We start from the raw sequence: 23,900 nt of genomic DNA, 5'->3' as shown, positions 1-23,900 counted from the left end.
TCAATAAAAGCAAGTTATGAAAATTTAACCAAAGCAGTCTGTGTCTATGTCTTTATTTTAGTGTAAGTTAGTTGCAAGTTGTTATATTGTCTTTAATTGCAATAAAGTAATGGATGCCTTAGGCCAATGGCCACCGGTCTCAATCCCGACAATGTAAACCTGGCAAGGGATTTAACATAGGCGTCGAAATACCGATGCCTATGTTAATCCCGATGCCGGAACACTGACAGGATGCTGGACCAATTGTCCTCTGCTGGGGGTAAGTATGAACTTAGCTGGGGATGGGGGAGTTAGGTTTAGGCACCCCCGGGGGGACTTAGGGTTAGGCACCCACTGGGGAGGGTTAGGCTAGGTGAAGGGGGGGTTAGGTTCAGGCACTGGGGGGGAGATTAGTGTTAGGCACCTTTACGGGAGGGTTAGAGTTAGGGGGGGGAGAGGGAAGGGTTAGGTTAACTTACCTCCACTGTCAGGATCTTCAACCATTGTGCTGCTGGCATCGGGATTTGAACCGCCAGGCTAACGTCTGGTGGTCAAACATACTGATTCCACAAGAAGGTCGGTGTTGGAGAAGGACCCCAACAGAGTTCCGATTAATGCCCTATCACCAGTCAGTGTCCTGAGGGTTTATCTCCCCATGGAGCATGAACAGAACTATTTGCCAAACCTCATGAGCAACGTTATCAAAAACTCTTATAACAGACAGCACAATCACTGGTTTTATTTCAGATTTATATGTCATATACACAACTATGTTCCATTGTTATTACACAGCTATATTCCATTGTTATTACACAGCTATGTTCCATTGTTATTACACAGCTATATTCCGTCGTTATTACACAGCTATGTTCCATCATTATTACCCATCTATAGTATGTTCCATCGTTATTACACATCTATGTTCTATCATTATTGCACAGCTATGTTCTACTGTTATTACACAGCAATATTCCATCGTTATTACACAGCTATATTCTATTGTTATTACACAGCAATATTCCATCATTATTACACAGCTATATTCCATCGTTATTACACAGTTTAGGATTTTAGTTGTAAATAATTATTTGATTGAAATGTCCTCGGTGAAGGTCATATTGTGCACTGTGTAGCTGTTATTTTGCCTTCTTTTCGCAGATATAGCGGTAGGCCCGGGAACAGTGCTCATCGTTCCAGTCTCCATTGTAGAGAAATTGCACACAGTCCTCTCCGCCACCCAGACCATGGCCAAAAAATTCATCTGGCTGCCCGGCACCCCACTTCCTGCAATGACACAGAAGAAGACATTGGCCAGTACCCAGCAGAATCTTTTGATCTCCAGCATCTGTCGAGGGTGCATCCAGGTGTAAGAAGCACAGTGGGTCTCATTCAGCAAGGAACGCACCGATGCGGACGCACGCAAACAGTCGACGGTTTTGCTCTGCGCATGCGTACGCATCGCAGTGCCCGAGCCAGCCAGTGCGATGGAGAATGCAAATGCAGGGAGTTTGCAGCCCCAGGGACAAGTGAGTGACAGGAAGTACCGTTTTTGGGTGATGACGGGGGAGTGGTCGGGCAAACGCAGGCATGCCAGTGCGTTTGGATGGCGTTTCAGGGGCGTGCATAATTAATCCCTTGCAGTGGCCGATGCAGCCTGAGGTCTAGTTGTGCACAGGAAGTCTCGCTATGTCTGCGGGATGGTCAGGTCAACCACTATTGTGCGTATGGGTCCGATGGTTCTCGATGTTACCGATGTTTACACTGCCTAGCCAGGTATAGAGGACGCAAGTAAGGGGAAGTGGGTGGTATTATGTAGTGCTGGGCGTCGCCTATTCTGCTGCGCTTGCCGTGCGTATGCATTTATTAGCTTATACCCGCAGCGGCCACGTGCGTGTGTCTGCCACCGTGCGTTCCTTGTGGAATTAGGCTCAGTGTACACTGGGCCTGATTCAGACCTGGTCGCAAGTGCTGAGCGATAGCAACCAGGTCGATGGTGGCCCAGAACGCATGCGCATGACTGAGCCGGCTCCATCGTGCGCATGCGCGAGACCTGGATAGCGACGGGAAATCCGTCACTCCAGGTCTCTCACCAAAGGGGGCGTGCTGTCGATGTTGAGTGACAGCACGCCCCCTTTGGTGGGCGGGCCGGGGGGGGGGTTGCTGATCAGAGGCGTTCCCATGAGAACGCCTAATGTTTGGGGACCGCCCCAATACATCACAAGTGATGCCAGTGCGAAGATTTCGGCTCTGTTAGAGCCAAAATCTCTCTGGGGCTTTCGGCAATGAGATCCTACCACAAGGGTCTCGTCGCAAGCTCGATGGTCACGATGGTCTTGACCATCGCGATCATAATCATGGGCGCTCGCTAAAGCTGTGGGTGGTCACCCACAGCTATGCGAGCGGCCAGGAGGCCGTTCTTATAAAAAAAAAGACTGGCCCTGAATCAGGCCCACAGACAGGTTATAAAGTACAGAGAAGCAGAATCGGAGATGGGCGCAATTCTATTGTTTGCAGTGTTAGGGGATTAGTTTAGTACTGCGCATGTGTTTTATTACCACTGGTGCTATCAGTGATTAACAGTGAGGGGAGAGTTTATGGGCGGTTATTAGGGGGTGGTGAGAAAAATGCAGGCGTGACGCAAACGCTCAGGGGCGAGATTCGGCAGCGGATAGGGAGAAGGGGGCTACTTCTGCTGTATATCCTAAGTGATCATAAGGTTGTGCAGAACATCGATACTGTGAGCGATGGTGCATCTGTGTACACAAGTGGCGGATATGAGACATCACTATCAGGCGACTGAATACAGCTACCAGTGGCTGCGGCGACATTTGTATATTTTGCACAAATGCTGTATACAGGATCACAGTCACAAGAAGATATATGTCCACCTCTAACTCAGAGCTAGAAACAATTATTATCCGAGAGAGAGGACAACATGCAGATGGTGAGGAGCAGACAGAGAGTAAGGAATAGGGATCATGTTCCTGTGGTAAGGAGCAGTCAGAGTAAGGAATAGGGATGGTGTTCCTGTGGTAAGGAGAAGTCAGAGAGTAAGGAATAGGGATCATGTTCCTGTGGTAAGGAGCAGTAAGAGAGTAAGGGATAGGGATGGTGTTCCTGTGGTAAGGAGCAGTAAGAGAGTAAGGGATAGGGATGGTGTTCCTGTGGTAAGGAGCAGTCAGAGAGTAAGGAATAGGGATGGTGTTCCTGTGGTAAGGAGCAGTCAGAGAGTAAGGGATAGGGATGGTGTTCCTGTGGTAAGGAGCAGTGATAGAGTAAGGAATAGGGATCATGTTCCTGTGGTAAGGAGCAGTCAGAGTAAGGAATAGGGATCATGTTCCAGTGGTAAGGAGCAGTCAGTAAGGAATAGGGATCATGCTCCTGTGGTAAGGAGCAGTCAGAGAGTAAGGAATAGGGATCATGTTCCTGTGGTAAGGAGCAGTGAGAGAGTAAGGAATAGGGATCATGTTCCTGTTGTAAGGAGCAGTCAGAGTAAGGAATAGGGATGGTGTTCCTGTGGTAAGGAGCAGTCAGAGAGTAAGGAATAGGGATCATGTTCCTGTGGTAAGGAGCAGTCAGAGTAAGGAATAGGGATGGTGTTCCTGTGGTAAGGAGCAGCCAGAGAGTAAGGAATAGGGATGGTGTTCCTGTGGTAAGGAGCAGTCAGTAATGAATAGGGATCATGTTCCTGTGGTAAGGAGCAGTCAGAGAGTAAGGAATAGGGATCATGTTCCTGCAGTAAGGAGCAGTCAGAGAGTAACGAATAGAGATCGTGTTCCTGTGGAAAGGAGCAGTCAGAGAGTAAGGAATAGGGATGGTGTTCCTGTGGTAAGGAGCAGTCAGAGAGTAAGGAATAAGGATGGTGTTCCTGTGGTAAGGAGCAGTCAGAGAGTAAGGAATAAGGATGGTGTTCCTGTGGTAAGGAGCAGTCAGTAATGAATAGGGATCATGTTCCTGTGGAAAGGAGCAGTCAAAGTAAGGAATAGGGATGGTGATCCTGTGGTAAGGAGCAGTGAGAGAGTAAGGTATAGGGATGTTGTTCCTGTGGTAAGGAGCAGTGAGAGAGTAAGGAATAGGGATTATGTTCCTGTGGTAAGGAGCAGTCAGAGAGTAAGGAATAGGGATCGTGTTCCTGTGGTAAGGAGCAGTCAGAGAGTAAGGAATAGGGATGGTGTTCCTGTGGTAAGGAGCAGTCAGAGAGTAAGGAATAAGGATGGTGTTCCTGTGGTAAGGAGCAGTCAGTAAGGAATAGGGATCATGTTCCTGTGGTAAGGAGCAGTCAAAGTAAGGAATAGGGATGGTGATCCTGTGGTAAGGAGCAGTGAGAGAGTAAGGAATAGGGATGGTGTTCCTGTGGTAAGGAGCAGTGAGAGAGTAAGGAATAGGGATGGTGTTCCTGTGGTAAGGAGCAGTGAGAGTGAGGAATAGGGATGGTGTTCCTGTGGTAAGGAGCAGTGAGAGAGTATGGAATAGTGATGGTGTTCCTGTGGTAAGGAGCAGTCAGAGAGTAAGGAATAGGGATCATGTTCCTGTGGTAAGGAGCAGTCAGAGAGTAAGGAATAGGGATCATGTTCCTGTGGTAAGGAGCAGTCAGAGAGTAAGGAATAGGGATCATGTTCCTGTGGTAAGGAGCAGTCAGAGAGTAAGGAATAGAGATTGTGTTCCTGTGGTAAGGAGCAGTCAGAGAGTAAGGAATAGGGATCATGTTCCTGTGGTAAGGAGCAGTCAGAGAGTAAGGAATAGAGATCGTGTTCCTGTGGTAAGGAGCAGTCAGAGAGTAAGGAATAGGGATGGTGTTCCAGTGGTAAGGAGCAGTCAGAGAGAACGGAATAAGGATGGTGTTCCTGTGGTAAGGAGCAGTCAGAGAGTAAGGAATAAGGATGGTGTTCCTGTGGTAAGGAGCAGTCAGAGAGTAAGGAATAAGGATGGTGTTCCTGTGGTAAGGAGCAGTCAGTAAGGAATAGGGATCATGTTCCTGTGGTAAGGAGCAGTCAAAGTAAGGAATAAGGATGGTGATCCTGTGGTAAGGAGCAGTGAGAGAGTAAGGAATAGGGATGGTGTTCCTGTGGTAAGGAGCAGTGAGAGAGTAAGGAATAGGGATGGTGTTCCTGTGGTAAGGAGCAGTGAGAGAGTAAGGAATAGGGATGGTGTTCCTGTGGTAAGGAGCAGTGAGAGAGTAAGGAATAGGGATGGTGTTCCTGTGGTAAGGAGCAGTGAGAGTGAGGAATAGGGATGGTGTTCCTGTGGTAATGAGCAGTGAGGAAATATGGAATAGGGATGGTGTTCCTGTGGTAAGAAGCAGTCGGAGAATAAGAAATATGGATGGTGTTCCTTTAGTAGGGAGCAATCAGAGTTTGGAATATGGATAGTGTTCCTTTGGTAAGAAGCAGTCAGTAAGGAAAAAGGATGGTGTTCCTGTGGTAAGGAGCAGTGAGAGAGTAAGGAATAGGGATGTGTTCCTGTTGTAAAGAGCAGCAAGAGAATAAGGAAAAAGGAAGGTGTTCCTGTAGTAAGGAGCAGTGAGAAAGTTAGGAATAGTAATGGTGTTCCTGTGGTAAGGAGCAGTCAGTAAGGAATAGGTATGGTGTTCCTGTGGGTAGGAGCAGTCAGAGAGTAAGGCATAGAGATGGTGTTCCTGTGGTAATGAGCAGTTATAGAGTAAGGAATAGGGATGGTGTTCCTGTGGTAAGGAGCAGTCAGTAAGGAATAAGGATCATGTTCCTGTGGTAAGGAGCAGTCAAAGTAAGGAATAGGGATGGTGATCCTGTGGTAAGGAGCAGTGAGAGAGTAAGGAATAGGGATGGTGTTCCTGTGGTAAGGAGCAGTGAGAGAGTAAGGAATAGGGATGGTGTTCCTGTGGTAAGGAGCAGTGAGAGTAAGGAATAGGGATGGTGTTCCTGTGGTAAGGAGCAGTCAGGGAGTTAGGAATAGGGATGGTGTTCCTGTGGTAAGGAGCAGTCAGTAAGGAATAGGTATGGTGTTCCTGTGGTTAAGAGCAGTCAGAGAGTAAGGAATAGGGATGGTGTTCCTGTGGTAAGGAGCAGTGAGAGAGTAAAGAATAGGGATGGTGATCCTGTGGTAAGGAGCAGTGAGAGAGTAAGGAATAGGGATAGTGTTCCTGTGGTAAGGAGCAGTGAGAGAGTAAGGAATAAGGATGGTGTTCCTGTGGTAAGGACAAGTCAGAGAGTAAGGAATAGGGATGGTGTTCCTGTGGTAAGGAGCAGTTAGATGGAATAGTTTTAGGTGTTGAGAGAGGATGAAGCTCCCGACATAAGGACTCATTGATGTTACAGGTTAATGCTGAGAAAATTAGGGATTTTAGAATCTTGGAGAGATGGTTGTGATGGAGGATATAAGAAGTTTCTCTTACTTTGGTGTGGAAGAGAATGGGGTCCCATCCACCCATTTCCACTCTCCTTCCACCTCTGTCAGCCCAATCCATACTTTTGTTCTCTGGGCGAGTTGAGTTACGTAAGCCTTCAGGAGACCAGAGGGGAAAACGTATGTGAGTATTGTCACCAGGATCACCGGAACCACAGAACCCCCCAGTCACCTGCTTCTATTCGCCCTGATTCAGGTTAGTACAAGGGGGCTCATGTTAGTGGGATGGGGATCGGGTTCGTGTGAGGGGGCTCAGGTTAGTGTGAGGGTGCTCAGGTTAGTGTGAGGGGGCTCAGGTTAGCGCAAGGGGGCTCAGGTTAGCGCGAAGGGGTTCAGGTTAGTGTGAGAGGGTTCAGGTTAGTGGGAGGGGGCTCAGGTTAGCGTTAGGGGACTCAGGTTAGTGTTGGGGGACTCATGTTAGTGTTATAGGGTTCAAGTTAGGGCCAGGGGGCTCAGGTTAGTGCTAGGGGGCTGAGGTTAGTGTGAGGGGGCTCAGGTTAGTATGAGGGGTCTCAGGTTAGTGCGAGGGGGCTCAGGTTAGTGCGAAGGGGCACAGGTTAGTGTGAGAGGGTTCAGGTTAGTGTGAGGGGGCTCAGGTTAGTGCTTGTGGGCTCAGGTTAGTGCTTGTGGGCTCAGGTTAGTGTGAGGGGGCTCAGGTTAGTGCAAGGGGGCTCAGGTTAGTGTGAGAGGGCTCAGGTTAGTTTGAGGGGGCTCAGGTTAGTGTGAGAGGGCTCAGGTTAGTCTTAGGAGTCTTAGGTTAGTGCCAGGGGGCTCAGGATAGTGTGAGGGGGCTCAGGATAGTGTGAGGGGGCTCAGGTTAGTGGAAGGGGGCTCAGGTTTGAGTTAGGGGGCTCAGGTTTGAGTGAGGGGGCTCAGGTTTGAGTGAGGGGGCTCAGGATAGTGGGAGGAGGCTCAGGTTAGTGCGAGGGGCTCAGGTTAGTGTGAGTGGGCTCAGGTTAGTGCGATGGGGCTCAGGTTAGTGTGAGGGGGCTCAGGTTAGTGTGAGGGGATTCAGGTTAGTGGGAGGGGATTCAGGTTAGTGTGAGCGGGCTCAGGTTAGTGCGAGGGGGCTCAGCTTAGTGCGAGGGGGATCCATGTCCTTCCCTGGGCACATCACAGACTCTCACCTCCAATGCTCTGCATGGAAATAGATTCCATGCTGCATTGTGACATCGGGATGTAGTCGGCATCCCAGCGTGCAGGATGTCGACACTCTGAATACTGATGCCAAAATCCCGAAGGTAAGTATTGGGGTGTTAGGGGAAGTTAGGATTAGGGTTCAGGGTGGTAGAGGTTAGGGTTAGGCACTAAGGGGGAGGGTTAGGCACTGGGGAGGGGGTTTTAGGTTTAGGGTGCAGGGAGGGTAAAGTTAGGCTTAGGCACTCGTGGGGGGTGTAGGGTTAAGCACTAGGTTTAATGGTTAGGGTTAGGCACTGGGGAGGGGATGCTAGGATTAGGGTGCAGAGTGGTGGAGGTTAGGGTTAAGCACTAGGTTTAAAGGTTAGGGTTAGGCACTGGGGAGGGGGTGCTAGGATTAGGGTGCAGGGTGGTGGAGGTTAGGGTTAGGCACTAGGGGGGTAGGCACGAGGAAGGGGGTGTTAGGTTTAGGGTGCAGGGAGAGCAAAGTTAGGCTTAGGCACTGGGTGGGGAGGGGTGTATGGTTAGGCACCAGGGAGAGATGGTTGGGGGGTATAGGGTTAGGCACCAGGGAGGGTTGGGGGGTGTAGGGTTAGGCATCAGGTAGGAAGGGTTGAGAGGGGGTAGGGTTAGGCACAAGGTAAGGAGGGTGTAGGGTTAGGCACCAGGTAGGGAGGGTTGGGGGGGTGTAGGGTTAGGCACCAGGGAGGGTTGGTTGGGTTAGGGTTAGGCACCAGGGAGGCTTGGGTTAAGGGGATGTAGGGTTAGGCATGAGGGAGGGTTAAGGGGGTGTAGGGTTAGGCACCAGGGAGGGAGGGTTGGTGGGGTGTAGGGTTAGGCACCAGGGAGGGTTGGAGGGGTAGGGTTAGGCACCAGGGAGGGAGGGTTGGGGGGTGGGTATTAGGCACCAGGGAGGGATGGTAAATGGGGGTAGGGTTAGGCACCAGTTAGGGAGGGTTAGGATTGGGTAGGGTTATGCACTAGAGAGGGAGGGTTGGAGGAGTGTAGGGTTAGGGAGGGAGGGTTGGGGATATTATTATTATTATTATTATTATTAACAGTTTCTTATATAGCGCAGCATATTCCGTTGCGCTTTACAATTGGAAACATTGATAGAACAAAACAGGGTAATAACAGACAGACATAGAGGTAAGAGGGCCCTGCTTGCAAGCTTACAATCTATAGGGAAATAGGCATTGATACACAAGGATAGGTGCTATATATATTGCAATTTGGTCCGGCCAGAATGCAGAGTTTCTTGGTTGGCTGCTTGATCCAGTCACATAGGAATGTCGGCAAAATGTCAGGAGTATGTGAAAGAAAGACAATATGTGAGGTTATGTGTGGACTGTGAGAGGGGATGTGATAAGACATGGAAGCTATGAAGGTTATGTGGTCAGTTCTGGAATCTGATAAGCTTGTCTGAAGAGGTGAGTTTTCAGGGAACGCTTGAAGGATTGAAGAGTAGAGGTAAGTCTTATTGTGTGTGGTAAGGCATTCCATAGAGTAGGTGCAGCCCGAAGAAAGTCCTGTAACCGTAAATGGGAGCAAGTAATGCATGGGGATGAGAGACGCAGTTCTTGTGCTGAGCGGAGAGGTCGGGTTGGGAGATATTTTGAGATGAGTGAAGAGATGTATGTTGGTGTAATTCGGTTAATGGCCTTATGTGTAAGTAACAGTATTTTGTATTGAATACGGTAGAAAACCGGCAACCAATGGAGGGACTGACAGAGCGGGGCAGCAGATGATGAACGTTTGGCAAGGAAGATAAGCCTCGCAGCTGCATTCATAATGGATTGTAATGGCGATAGCCTGTTTTTGGGAAGACCAGTAAGGAGACTATTGCAATAGTCAATGCGGGAAATAATGAGTGCATGGATTAGAGTTTTTGCAGTGTCTTGTGTGAGATATGGTCGAATTTTGTATATGTTTTTTAGATGTATGTAACATGATTTTGAGACAGATTGAATGTGGGGAACAAAGGACAATTCAGAATCAAGGATGACACCAAGGCAGCGAGCTTGTGGGGTGGGGTGGATTGTTGAGTTATCAACAGTGATAAAGAGATCAGATTGGTAACTGTTATTGGCCGGTGGAAATATAATTAATTCTGTTTTAGAAATATTAAGTTTCAGGTAGCGAGATGACATCCAAGATGAAATGGCAGAAATACATTCAGTGACACGGACCAATACAGATGGTGATAAATCTGGAGAGGATAGGTAGATTTGAGTATCATCCGCATACAGATGGTACTGAAATCCAAAAGAGCGGATTAGTTTGCCAAGAGAGGTGGTATAGATTGAGAATAGCAAAGGACCTAAGACAGAGCCTTGCGGTACTCCAACTGATAGAGGTAGTGAAGAGGAGGCAGAATCAGAAAAACGAACAGAAAAAGAGCGATCAGATAGGTAGGAAGAGAACCAAGAAAGGGCTGTGTCCTTAAGACCTAGGGATTGTAATGTTTGTACGAGAAGAGAGTGGTCAACAGTGTCAAAAGCAGCAGAGAGATCTAGAAGAATTAGAAGTGAGTAATGGCCTTTAGCCTTGGCAGTGACCAAATCATTTACTACCTTAGTCAGTGCTGTCTCTGTGGAGTGCTGGGAACGGAAGCCAGACTGAAGTGGGTCCAATAAGTTGTGGGTGTTAAGAAAGTGTGTGAGGCGGGTGTAGACAAGTCTCTCCAGTAGCTTGGAGGGGCATGGGAGCTGGGAGATAGGACGGTAATTAGAGAGAGTGTTAGGGTCAGAATTTTGTTTTTTCAGAATGGGAGTAATCACTGCATGCTTGAACAGTGATGGAAAGATGCCAGTAGAAAGAGAGAGATTACAGATTTTAGTTAGGGTTGAGATGAGCACAGGAGACAGAGCTTTACTAATTTGTGAGGGTATAGGATCTAGAGGAGAGGTAATAGAGTAGGAGGATGAGAAGAGTGCAGATACTTCATCTTCATTTGTGGGGTCAAATGAAGAGAATGTGCCAGAGGGTTCAGGTAGGGAATTGAGTAGATCACTAGCTGAGGAAGAGAATAACATTTCATTTCGGATATTATCAATCTTGTCCTTGAAATAGGAAGCAAGATCTTGTGCACAGATAGTAGCAGGTGGCTTGGGTGAGGGAGGGGTAAGAAGCAGTTTAAATGTATTAAAAAGTCGCTTGGGGTTAGAGGCTTGAGCAGAGATTAGAGATTGGAAATATATTTGCTTGGCAGTGTCCAGAGCAGTACGATAAGAGTTGTAGATAGACTTATATGTGAGGAAGTCACTTGGAGTGTGAGACTTTCGCCACTGACGTTCTACTTTACGTGAGAGTTTTTGTAGATGCCTTGTTAAGTTAGAATGCCACGGTTGACGTCTGAGTCTACGCGGAGTGTGATGGGTAGCTGGAGCTACTTCATCGAGGGCTTTTACTAAAATCTGGTTTAGCTGTGATGCAGCAGTCTCAGGAGAAGTGAGTGCAGAAATTGGTGAGAGTTGTTGTTGTAGAGAGGTAGATAGTTGTTGAAAGTTAATCACATTAATATTTCTGCGGGTTTTAGGTTTGGTTGATTTCACTGACATTGAGGTTGATGTAATGGAGGAAAGTGTGCAGGTGATAAGATTGTGATCTGAGAGAGGGAAAGGAGCATTAGTGAAATCAGAAACTGAGCATAGTCTGGTAAATACAAGATCAAGGCAGTGGCCCTCCTTATGAGTAGAGGAGTCAGTCCATTGGGAGAGGCCAAGAGAGGAGGTTAGAGAGAATAGTTTGGTGGCATGAGGAGATTGTGGACTGTCAATGGGGATATTGAAATCACCCATAATGATGGTGGAGATGTCTGAGGATAGGAAGTGAGGGAGCCAGGCTGAAAAATGTTCCAGAAATTGGTGCGGTGGCCCAGGCGGGCGATAGATAACAGCAACTCGCAGAGAGAAAGGGGTGAAAGTCCTGATAGAATGTACTTCAAATGATGTAAATGTGAGTGAAGGTACCTGTGGGAGAACTGTGAATGTGAAAGATTGGGATAGTAATATTCCTACCCCACCTCCTTTACAATTGCCAGGCCTGGAGGTGTGTGAGAAGTGTAGGTTACCATGTGAAAGTGCAGCAGGGGAGACAGTGTCTGATTGTGTTAGCCATGTTTCTGTTATTGCCAGAAGGTTGAGGTTGGTTGAAATAAAGAGGTCATGGATGGATGTTAGTTTGTTGCAGACAGAGCGTGCATTCCATAATGCACATTTTAGTGACTTGGATGGTGAAGGGAGGCATGCAATATTTATGAGGTTAGCTGGATTTATAGTTTGTTGTGGGTGTGGCATGTGGGTTGGGCCTGGATTTGGAGATATGTCACCAGCTAATAGAAGCAACAGGGGCGAGATATAAATATATTTGTGGGATTTGACAGAATGTTTGTTATGGCGAGAGGTTGTGGATGTTATTGTCAATGTGTTTAGGTAAGTTAAAAGCTCATATGTGTTTGTAAGAGAAGAGGAAAGTACTGAGGCAGCAATATGGACAAAAGGATGAGCTGCAGGGAGAGTAAAGGATGTAGTAGTCTTAGAGATGATTCCATGGAGTGAGATCATTAATAGAAGTTTTTGATACATTTTTGCAATACATTCAATAATGCACAACACACAAACTACTGGTAAGGAATGATATTGTAATTACCTTGTTGTAGATGTTGTTCATTGTTTGTTCAACTGTTTTTTTTAACTGTTATATAATTACACTTTGTGTTATAACACACTTAGTGCTTATAATACACGGCTGCCATCGACATCCACGGCTGCCTCTATACTGATTCTAAACTTAAAGAAAGTCTGATTGAGACATGCTACAGCTGACCACAAATGCTAACTAATCATAGGCACCAGGAAGGGAGGGTTAGGATGGGGTAGGGTTAGGCACCAGGGAGGGAGGGCTGGGGCGGGTGTAGGGTTAGGTACCAGGGAGGGTTGCGAGGGGGTAGGGTTAGGCACCAGGGAGGGAGGGTTGGTTGGGTGTAGGGTTAGGCACCAGGGAGGGAGGGTTGGGGGGGTGTAGGGTTAGGCACCAGGGAGGGAGGGTTGGGGGGGTGTAGGGTTAGGCACTAGGGAGGGAGGGTTGGGTTGGGTGTAGGGTTAGGTACCAGGGAGGGTTGCGAGGGGGTAGGGTTAGGCACCAGGGAGGGAGGGTTGGTTGGGTGTAGGGTTAGGCACCAGGGAGGGAGGGTTGGGGGGGTGTAGGGTTAGGCACCAGGGAGGGAGGGTTGGGGGGGTGTAGGGTTAGGCACCAGGGAGGGAGGGTTGGGGGGTGTAAGGTTAGGCACCAGGGAGGGTTGGGAAGGTGTAGGATTAGGCACTAGGGAGGGAGGGTTAGGTTGGGGTGTAGGGTTAGGCACCAGGGAGGGAGGGTTGGGTTGGGGTGTAGGGTTAGGCACCAGGGAGGGAGGGTTGGGGGGGTGTAGGGTTAGGCACTAGGGAGGGAGGGTTGGGTTTAGGGTTAGGCACTAGAGAGGGAGGGTTGGGTGTAGGATTAGGCACTAGGGAGGGAGTGTTGGGTGTAGGGTTAGGCACCAGGTAGGGAGGGTTGGGGGGGTGTAGGGTTAGGCACCAGGGAAGGTTGGGAAGGTGTAGGATTAGGCACTAGGGAGGGAGGGTTGGGTTGGGGTGTAGGGTTAGGCACCAGGGAGGGAGGGTTGGGTTGGGGTGTAGGGTTAGGCACCAGGGAGGGAGGGTTGGGTTGGGGTGTAGGGTTAGGCACCAGGGAGGGAGGGTTGGGGGGGTGTAGGGTTAGGCACTAGGGAGGGAGGGTTGGGTTTAGGGTTAGGCACTAGAGAGGGAGGGTTGGGTGTAGGATTAGGCACTAGGGAGGGAGTGTTGGGTGTAGGGTTAGGCACCAGGTAGGGAGGGTTGGGGGGGTGTAGGGTTAGGCACCAGGGAAGGTTGGGAAGGTGTAGGATTAGGCACTAGGGAGGGAGGGTTGGGTTGGGGTGTAGGGTTAGGCACCAGGGAGGGAGGGAAGGTTGGGTTGTAGGGTTAGGCACCAGGGAGGGAGGGAGGGTTGGGTTTAGGATTAGGCACTAGGGAGGGAGTGTTGGGTGTAGGGTTAGGCACGAGGTAGGGAGGGTTGGGGGGGTGTAGGGTTAGGCACCAGGGAAGGTTGGGAAGGTGTAGGATTAGGCACTAGGGAGGAAGGGTTGGGTTGGGGTATAGGGTTAGGCACCAGGGAGGGAGGGTTGGGGTGTAGGGTTAGGCACCAGGGAGGGAGGGAGGGTTGGGTGTAGGGTTAGGCACCAGGGAGGGAGGGTTGTAATACTCTGGCAAACCTCCCTCCCTAGTGCCTAATCCTACACCCAACCCTCCTTCCCTCCCTGGTGCCTAACCAGGGAGGCAGAAGTTGCTGACTACACATTACCATATCCCTCTTTTATCATTCTCTGGAATACTCTGGCAGAATTACTGACTACACATTGCCATATGCCATGGAGACTGTATATAGCCCCGCACCGTGGAGACTGTATATAGCTCAGCACCATGGAGACTGTATATACCCCGGCACCATGGAGACTGTATATAGCCCCGCACCATGGAGACTGTATATAGCCCCGCAATGTGGAGACTGTATATAGCCCCGCACCATGGAGACTGTATATAGCCTGGCACCATGGAGACTGTATATAGCCCCGCACCTTGGAGACTGTATATAGCCCCGCACCACGGAGACTGTATATAGCCCGGCACCATGGAGACTGTATATACCCCGGCACCATGGAGACTGTATATAACCCCGCACCATGGAGACTGTATATAGCCCCGCACCGTGGAGACTGTATATAGCTCCGCACCGTAGAGACTGTATATAGCTCCACACCGTGGAGACTGTATATAGCCCCGCACCATGGAGACTGTATATAGCTCCGCACCGTGGAGACTGTATATAGCTCCGCACCATGGAGACTGTATATAGCTCCGCACCGTGGAGACTGTATATAGCCCCGCACCGTGGAGACTGTATATAGCCCCGCACCGTGGAGACTGTATATAGCCCGGCACCGTGGAGACTGTATATTGCTCCGCACCGTTGAGACTGTATATAGCCCCGCACCGTTGAGACTGTATATAGCTCCGCACCATGGAGACTGTATATAGCCCTGCACCATGGAGACTGTATATAGCCCCGCACCATGGAGACTGTTTATAGCCCCGCACCATGGAGACTGTATATAGCCCCGCACCATGGAGACTGTATATAGCCCGGCACCGTGGAGACTGTATATAGCCCCGCACCGTGGAGACTGTATATAGCCCCGCACCGTGGAGACTGTATATAGCCCCGCACCGTGGAGACTGTATATAGCCCCGCACCACTGAGACTGTATATAGCCCGGCACCATGGAGACTGTATATACCCCGGCACCATGGAGACTGTATATAACCCCGCACCGTGGAGACTGTATATAGCCCTGCACCATGGAGACTGTATATAGCTCCGCACCGTAGAGACTGTATATAGCTCCGCACCGTGGAGACTGTATATAGCCCCGCACCGTGGAGACTGTATATAGCTCCGCACCGTGGAGACTGTATATAGTTCCGCACCGTGGAGACTGTATATAGCTCCGCACCGTGGAGACTGTATATAGCCCCGCACCATGGAGACTGTATATAGCCCCGCACCGTGGAGACTGTATATAGCCCGGCACCGTGGAGACTGTATATAGCTCTGCACCGTTGAGACTGTATATAGCCCCGCACCGTTGAGACTGTATATAGCTCCGCACCATGGAGACTGTATATAGCTCCGCACCATGGAGACTGTATATAGCACTGCACCATGGAGACTGTATATAGCCCCGCACCATGGAGACTGTTTATAGCCCCGCACCGTGGAGACTGTATATAGTCCTGCCATCCATGCCGCGATGTGCATGGCTACTTCTGTAGATGTATTATTTATACCAGATTTAGGAATGAATCTGAGTTCCATCAGTGCACTGGAGAAGGAAGGATATAGTGTAAGATTCGCAGATGAACAGTGTGTTGTGTACAACAAAAGTGGGACTGTGGGCCTGATTCAGCCAGGATAACTATTCAGCTAGAACGCACGCAGCGCAGTTGCTAATATTAGCGTGATATGTAAATGTTTGCTAACGCATTGCGATCACAGGTTACCATAAGGACACCCACTTCCCCTTACTCACATCCGTATACTTGGGCATCATAGCAAAACAATCGATAACATCGAGTAACATCGGACCCATACGCACAGGTATGGCAGCTCAGACCTCACTCAGGAATCGCTCACTTCAGCGCACGCTATGAGGCCTCAGGCTGCATATGGTATTGCAGAGGATAATTTATGCATGCCCCTACAACACCGTCCCAATGCACTGGCACACTTGCGTTCACCCGACCACCCCCCCGTCACCACCCACAAACGGCACTTCCTGCCAATCACTCTGCGGTGGGAAATACGTAGACAATGCATACGCAGTTCCCATCGCAATAGCTTGTATGCGCACGCGCATTGCGAAGCATATGCATGCGCAGTGCTGACACATCGGCCGAGTGCATGCGTCCTCTTCTTTGCGTTCCTTGCTGAATCTGGCCCTGTATTTGTGACAGCAACATGGTGCCAACAACTGTATACCCTGCACACTGAAAAGTGCTGTGCAACTGCAGCTTCTGACACCAAACAGTCTGTGGAGCTATGGAAGACTGGGTCACCTAGGGTACGTCAATGTACAGAGGCTTCTAGATGGCAGGGTGACAGGGATGTCAATGAACAACCCAGAAATACCACAGTGTGAGAAATGTGTGAAGGGTAAGAAATCATGTTGCCCCTTTGCCAAGTCAGCATCCAGAGCTAAAGCACCACTGGAATTGTCTACATCATCTGGGTTAGGATTATCACCCAGATCTCTGGTAACTTTCCAATAACAGCAGCCACTGTAATCTAGTTATTTCTTTGTCACCTGACAGCATTGGACCTGATGTACAGTAGCAGTGATTACACCACAGCTACAGCAGGAAAACATTGGATTCACCCTGTAACATGCTTTTTATAGTGTACAGTATATGATCCCCAGCACTAGAGTGTAACTATTAGTATAAAATTGCTTAGCTCTCGGTATACAGAGGACGTAATGGCCATCCCTGCATTAAGTGAGATTATAGACTTAATGTAAAACTCCATATAACAAGGCCACACATATGGATATATACAATGTATACATAAAGGAAGGTGATACCTGCTCCTCCTTGGTGTTGATTACGACCAGCCTGGCGTTTCGCCACTGACATGTGTTTTGTGATTGTTGCCAGGATTTTGCCAAATTGGAGAAATAATAACAGCTCTCGTTAAATTGGTGCCAGTCATCTGGGCAAGGACCATCATAGGTGTCTGTAAGGACAAGACCCGGGACATGTCTGATGGGATGTGGAGACATTTGTGGAGTTTATCTTGCCAGCTTTCATACTGCACATGCTCTATAAAGAGGCGTATTCAGGTAATAATGACGCAGAGCCGTATGCATTTCAGCTGCAGATAGAGCTGCTACAAGTAAGCGCTGATGATAAGTACAGAACCAAGCACACAGATAATGGCAGTGTGCTCTCAAATATGTATATGACTCTGCGTACAGGCAAAAATATGCATTTAGTTCTATGCACGGAACGCAGGAGCAAGTGCGGCCAACTTGTGTTCAACTCTGCATGAGGCCCCCTGGCAATCAGATGTTATCGTACACGTAATGATCACCAGAAAATAACACTGTATTCACAATTATTGCATTTGGAAAAAAAAAAAAAAGTTGTTTGTATGTAAATTGCTGATTCCTTTACTTTCATTGCAAACAGGCAAAACTTTCATAAATCTGGCAAAATGCGTTGGTGATCCTGGATCCAGCCTACAAAGCCTCCTCCACATGAGGCAACATGGGAAATCGGTCAGGTCCCCGGGGAGAGAGACGTCCCTGGATTTGTGTAGTGATCACAGTGAGGCAACGGGGTGTAACTTTTAATTGATGTGTAGAGATTGCGGTAAAGCTCAGCAGGGATATCGCGCACCACCCGCCGATTACCCAGACCTTCCAACCGCCATAAATATGGAGGCGAATTATGGGGAAAATAAACCCTGCCACTAATCCGCTTATACATGCCCATACACTTCCTTCCTCCCCACCTACCCCATCTGTGTCACTCCTGTTTGTCTGCCCCTCCCTTTTAGAATGTAAGCTCTTTTGAGCAGGGCCCTCTACCCTCTTGTGCTTCTCCCTACTGTAATGTCATTTATCTCTTACTCCCCACTAGGGCACCTAACACTCAGCTGCTTATGTGGGTGTAAAGGTCGCTAATATAGCAATGTTTATTATACATGTCCTGTATTGTATTGTACTGTAAGTCAATGGTTACTTATTTGTTTATGTACTATGTAAGGCGCTGCGGAACACTTGTGGTGCCATATAACTAAATGATGATAATAATAATGATAATAATAATAATGATAATGATAATAATAATAATGATGATGATAATAATGTTAATAATGATAATAATAATGATAATGATAAGGATAATGATAATAATAATGATAATGATAATAATAATGATTATATTGATGATGATTATAATGATGATGATAATGATAATAATAATAATAATAATAATAATAATAATAATAATAATAATAATAATAATAATGACAATAATAATGATAATGATGATAATAATGACAATAATAATGATAATGATGATAATGATAATGATAATAATAATGATTATATTGATGATGATTATAATGATGATGATAATGATGATAATGATGATGATAATAATGATAATGATGATAATGATAATAATAATAATAATAATAATAATAATGATGATAATAATAATAATAATGCTGATAATAATAATGATGATAATAATAATGATAATAATGATTATAATGATGATGATTATAATGATGATGATGATAATGATGATAATAATAATGATAATAATAATGATTATATTGATGATGATTATAATGATGATGATAATGATAATGATGATAATGATGATGATGATAATAATGATAATGATGATAATGATAATAATAATAATGATGATAATAATAATAATAATAATAATAATGATAATAATAATGATGATGATAATAATAATGATAATAATGATTATAATGATGATGATTATAATGATAATGATGATAATGATGATGATAATAATGATAATGATGATAATGATTCTAATAATAATGATAATAATAATACTGATAATGATAATAATGATAATAATAATAATAATAATACTGATAATGATAATAATAATAATAATAATGATAATAATAAGATGATAATAATAATAATGATAATAATAAAGATAATAATACTAATAATGATGATAATAATGATAATAATAATAATAATAATAATAATAATAATAATAATAATAATAATAATAATAACGATAATAATAATAACGATAATAATACTAATACATGCCCATACAGCCCACTTTTTGGCAAACTTCATTTTCCATTTATCAGCATTTATGTAAATGACATATAGTCAGTCCCTTATGTAATCGGGGCAGCTTCCATTTACTAGACGCGCCCCATGTTTATTAGAGACTACCCTGAGAGGGAGTAATGACCTTCAATATCGTCTGTCAGAGTTCAGCTGTTTTCTATTTATTTTCTGTAGGTTCCATTTTTTTTATTCATGAACAGATTTTATCAAGTTATCATCGTGCCTATTCTGCGGGGTGTATTTACCATTGTTATCATCGCGCCCAATCCATGGGGCGTATTTATCATTGTTATCATCGTGTTCATTCGGTGGGGCGTATTTATCATCGTTATCATGTCCATTCCATGGGGCGTATTTATCATCATTATCGTGTCCATTCCGTGGGGCATATTTATCATTGTTATCACCGTGCCCATTCCATGGGGCGTATTATCATTGTTATCATCGTGCCCATTCCGTGGGGCATATTTATCATTGTTATGATTGTGCCCATTCCGTGGGGCATATTTTTCATTGTTATCATCGTGCCCATTCCGTGGGGCGTATTTATCATTGTTATCATTGTGCCCATTCCGTGGGGCGTATTTATCATTGTTATCATCGTGCCCATTCCGTGGGGCATTTTTATCATTGTTATCATCGTGCCCATTCCGTGGGGCGTATTTATCACTGTTATCATCATACCCATTCCGTGGGGCTTATTTATCATTGTTATCATCTTGCCCATTCCGTGGGGCATATTTATCATTGTTATCTTCGTGCCTATTCCGTGGGGCGTATTTATCATTGTTATCATCGTGCCCATTCCGTGGGGCATATTTATCATTGTTATGATTGTGCCAATTCCGTGGGTCATATTTACCATTGTTATCATCGTGCCCATTCCGTGGGGCATATTTATCATCGTACCCATTCCATGGGGCATATCAATCATTGTTATCATTGTGCCCATTCCGTGGGGCTTATTTATCATTGTTATGATTGTGCCCATTCCGTGGGGTGTATCAATCATTGTTATCATCGTGTCCAGTCCGTGGGGCTTATTTATCATTGTTATCATTGTACCCATTCCGTGGGGCATATATACCATTGTGCCCATTCCGTGGGGTGTATTTACCATCGTTATCATGGTGCCCATTCTGTGGGGCGTATTAATCATTATTATCATCGTGCCCATTCCGTGGGGTGTATTTATCATTGTTATCATTGTACCCATTCAGTGGGGCATATTTACCATTGTGCCCATTCTGTGGGGCGTATTTACCATCATTATCATCGTGCCCATGCTGTGGGACATATTTATCATCGTGCCCACTCTGTGGGGCATAGTTACCATCGTTATCATCGTGCCCATTCCCTGGGGCGTAGTTACCATCGTTATCATCGTGCCCATTCCCTGGGGCGTATTTACCATCGTTATCATCTTGCCCATGCTGTTGGGTGTATTTATCATTGGGTGAAGAGCACTATGGCCACCAGAACTGCATGTTTCCACCAGAAATGTGGCTCATTATAGCACCATTCGATATGTTAAACCAGTATCATGGAGGGACTTATATTATCACGTTACCAGTTGTGTAATAGAGGAATTTATGCTATAGTAAAAATAACTTGTGCGCATGTCAACTGAGACTGGCCCACCAATGCGGAAAGTCAACTCTTAGTGCTCCAGTAACACCAGCCCCAATGTGTATTGCCCAGTGCCTTCCTGTTATATTATAGTATAAATCTGGCTTAGCACCAGTAAGGAACCATTATTAATAAATCAGCCATAGATTGTATTTTCTACTCTCTGTCTGTATTGCTGATGACTGAGACCTAAGTGCCCAAAATCTGCCAGAGCCTCATTATTTCTCGGATACGAGCGCATTGTCACCATTAATGCTGGCGACAGTCACAATGCGAACAGCTTCATGTAGATGGGACAATGCCGAAATGGTTGTAATGTTATTTAAAGCATTTTAACCATGTCGGCATTATAACTTTAAACATGATACCTTGCAATCATTAAAGTTATAACGCCGACACAATAATGACAAACTAACCAGTTCCCTTATAATCTGAGGTTCTCACATGATCGGGGAACCGTGTTACACTTCACATTCTAACATACTTCTCGCCGGCAGCCTTATTACTTTCTTACGGCTCGGATGAATGGACATACTGTAGTTTTACACTCACCATTGTCCTGTCGGGAGGTAACGGATCCATCACTAACGCCAGGCTGTACTTTCTGGTAAACCTCCTCTACATAGAGAACACACAGGTGAGGCCTCCTGAGCAGGTGATGGGGGAGATGTATCAAACATCCTAAATAATGCCCAAGTGGAGATGTTTCCCATAGCAACCAAACAGCTTCTAGCGGTCATTTTATAGATTGTGCTTGATAAATGTAACCGCAAAGCTGATTGGATGCTAACAGCAATTTCTCTACTCTATAGAAGGAATAATGCTCCATTATATCACTGTCCTAATCTGGCCTTGTCTTCCGCAACCTTCACTGCTCACTAAGGGGTACATTTACTAACATTCATTTTACATTATTATTATTATTATTATTATTATTATTTTATTTTATTTATATGGTGCCACAAGAGGTCTGCAGCAACTTATAAAGTACAGAAACAGTGAACAAAAACAGGAACGAAAGTGACATTTAAGACAGAACATTGCAGAACATGGACATGGTATAAATATTATTACATCAGAGTTCATAATAACCCACTCCCTCCTCCTGATTCCACACCCTCCTCCTGATTCCACACCCTCCTCCTGATCCCACACCCTCCTCCTGATTCCACACCCTCCTCCTGATTCCACACCCTTCTCCTGATTCCACACCCTCCTCCTGATCCCACACACTCATCCTGATTCCACACCCTCCTCCTGATTCCACACCCTCCTCCAGATTCCACACCCTCCTCCTGATCCCACACACTCCTCCTGATTCCACACCCTCCTCCTGATTCCACACCCTCCTCCTGATCCCACACCCTCCTCCTGATCCCACACCCTCCTCCTGATCCCACACCCTCCTACTGATTCTACACCCTCCTCCTGATTCCACACCCTCTTCCTGATCCCACACCCTCCTCCTGATCCCACACTCTCCTCTGACCCACACCCTCCTCCTGATCCCACACCCTCCTCCTGATCCCACACCCGCCTACTGATTCCACACCCTTCTCCTGATTCCACACCCTTCGCCTGATTCCACTCCCTCCTCCTGATTCCACACCCTCCTCCTGATCCCACGCCCTCCTCAAATTTGACACCCTCCTCCTGATTCCACTACCCCCTCTTGATTTCACACACTCCCCTTGATTCCACACTCTTCTCTTGATTTCACTCCATTCTCCTGATTTCACTCTCTCCTTCTGATTCCACACCCTCCTTCTGATTCCACACCCTCCTTCTGATTCTACACCCTGCACCTAATGCCAATCTTTCTTCTGATTCCACTCCCTCCACCTGATTACACACTGTCCTCCTGATCCCATACCCTCCTCCAATTAAAATCCCTCCTCAAATTTGACACCCTTCTGATCCCACACCATCCTCCTGATTCCACTACCCCCTCTTGATTTCACACACTTCTCTTGATTCCACTCCCTTCTCCTGATTCCACACCCTCCTCCTGATTCTACACCCTCCACCGAATGCCACTCCCTCCTACTGATTCCACTTTCTCTTCTGCTTCCACTCTCTCCTCTGATTCCACTCCCTCCTCCTGATTCCACTCCTTCCTACTTATTCCACTCCCTCTTCTGATTCCATTCACTTGTACTGATTCCACTCCCTCCTCCTGAATCCACTCCCTCCACCTGATTCCACTCTCTGATTCCACTCCCTCCTCCTGATTCCACTTCCTGATTCCATCCCTTCTTCCTGATTCCACTTCCTGATTCCACTCTTTCCTCCTGATTCCACTTCCTCCTTCTGATTCCACTTCCTGATTCCACTCCCTCCTCCTGATTCCACATCCTGATTCCACTCCCTCCTCCTGATTCCACTCCTGAATTCACTCCCTCCTCCTGATTCCACTCTCTGATTCCACTCCCTCCTCCTGATTCCACTTCTTGATTCCATCCCTTCTTCCTGATTCCACTTCCTGATTCCACTCCTTCCTCCTGATTCCACTTCCTGATTCCACTCCTTCCTCCTGATTCCACTTCCTGATTCCACTCCCTCCTTGATTCCATTTCCTGATTCCACTCCCTCCTTCTGATTCCACTTCCTGATTCCACTTTCTCCTCCCTGATTCCACTTCCTGATTCCACTCCTTCCTCCTGATTCCACTCCTGAATCCATTTCCTCCTCCTGATTCCACTCTCTGATTCTTCTCCCTCCTCCTGATTCTACTGATTCCACTCCCTCCTCCTGATTACACTCTCTGATTCTACTCCCTCCACCTGATTCAACTTCCTGATACCACTCTCTCCTCCTGATTCCACTTCCTGATTCCACTCCCTCTTCCTGATTCCACTCCTGAATCCACTTCCTCCTCCTGATTCCACTCTCTGATTTCACTTCCTCCTCCTGATTCCACTCAATCAGCCTGATTCCACACCTTCATTCTGATTCCACACACTCCTCCTCATTCCACACCCTCCTCCTGATGCCACACCCATCTCCTGATTCCACTCTCTTCTCTGATTCTACTCCCTCCTCTGGATACCACTCATTCCTCCTGATTCCACACCCTCCTCCTGATTCCACAACCTCCTTCTGATTCCACACCCTCCTTCTGATTACACACCCTTCTCCTGATTCCACTCCCTCCTACTGATTCCACTTTCTCCTCCTGATTTCACTCCTTCATACTCATTCCACTCCCTCCTCGGATTCCATTCCCTCCTACTGATTCCGCTCCCTCCTCCTGATTCCACTCCCTCCTCCTGATTCCACT

The 23,900-nt window shown here is 46.7% G+C and overlaps 1 protein-coding gene across 5 annotated transcripts in view; it reads right to left on the bottom strand.

The window, feature by feature from the left end:
* Window positions 1–720: 720 nt before the first annotated feature.
* The window catches only part of LOC148515058 (asialoglycoprotein receptor 1-like), a 39,510-nt gene continuing 16,330 nt past the window's right edge, over window positions 721–23,900 (bottom strand). For 4 of the 5 annotated variants that reach the window (XM_088480533.1, XM_088480534.1, XM_088480532.1 and 1 more), the window contains 4 exons: window positions 21,173–21,238; window positions 16,712–16,863; window positions 6,350–6,456; window positions 721–1,263 (listed from right to left, as the gene is read on the bottom strand). In XM_088480533.1, coding sequence (XP_088336659.1) covers window positions 1,116–1,263; window positions 6,350–6,456; window positions 16,712–16,863; window positions 21,173–21,238 — 473 coding nt within the window. In that variant the 3' untranslated portion in view covers window positions 721–1,115. The remainder of the gene's footprint in view (window positions 1,264–6,349; window positions 6,457–16,711; window positions 16,864–21,172; window positions 21,239–23,900) is intronic. The other variant, XM_088480535.1, reaches the window with a different exon arrangement.

Source organism: Taudactylus pleione, unplaced genomic scaffold (assembly GCF_031769625.1).
Source record: "Taudactylus pleione unplaced genomic scaffold, aTauple2 ptg000255l, whole genome shotgun sequence".
Taxonomy (NCBI): domain Eukaryota; kingdom Metazoa; phylum Chordata; class Amphibia; order Anura; family Myobatrachidae; genus Taudactylus; species Taudactylus pleione.
This window is presented reverse-complemented; position numbering and strand designations above follow the sequence as displayed.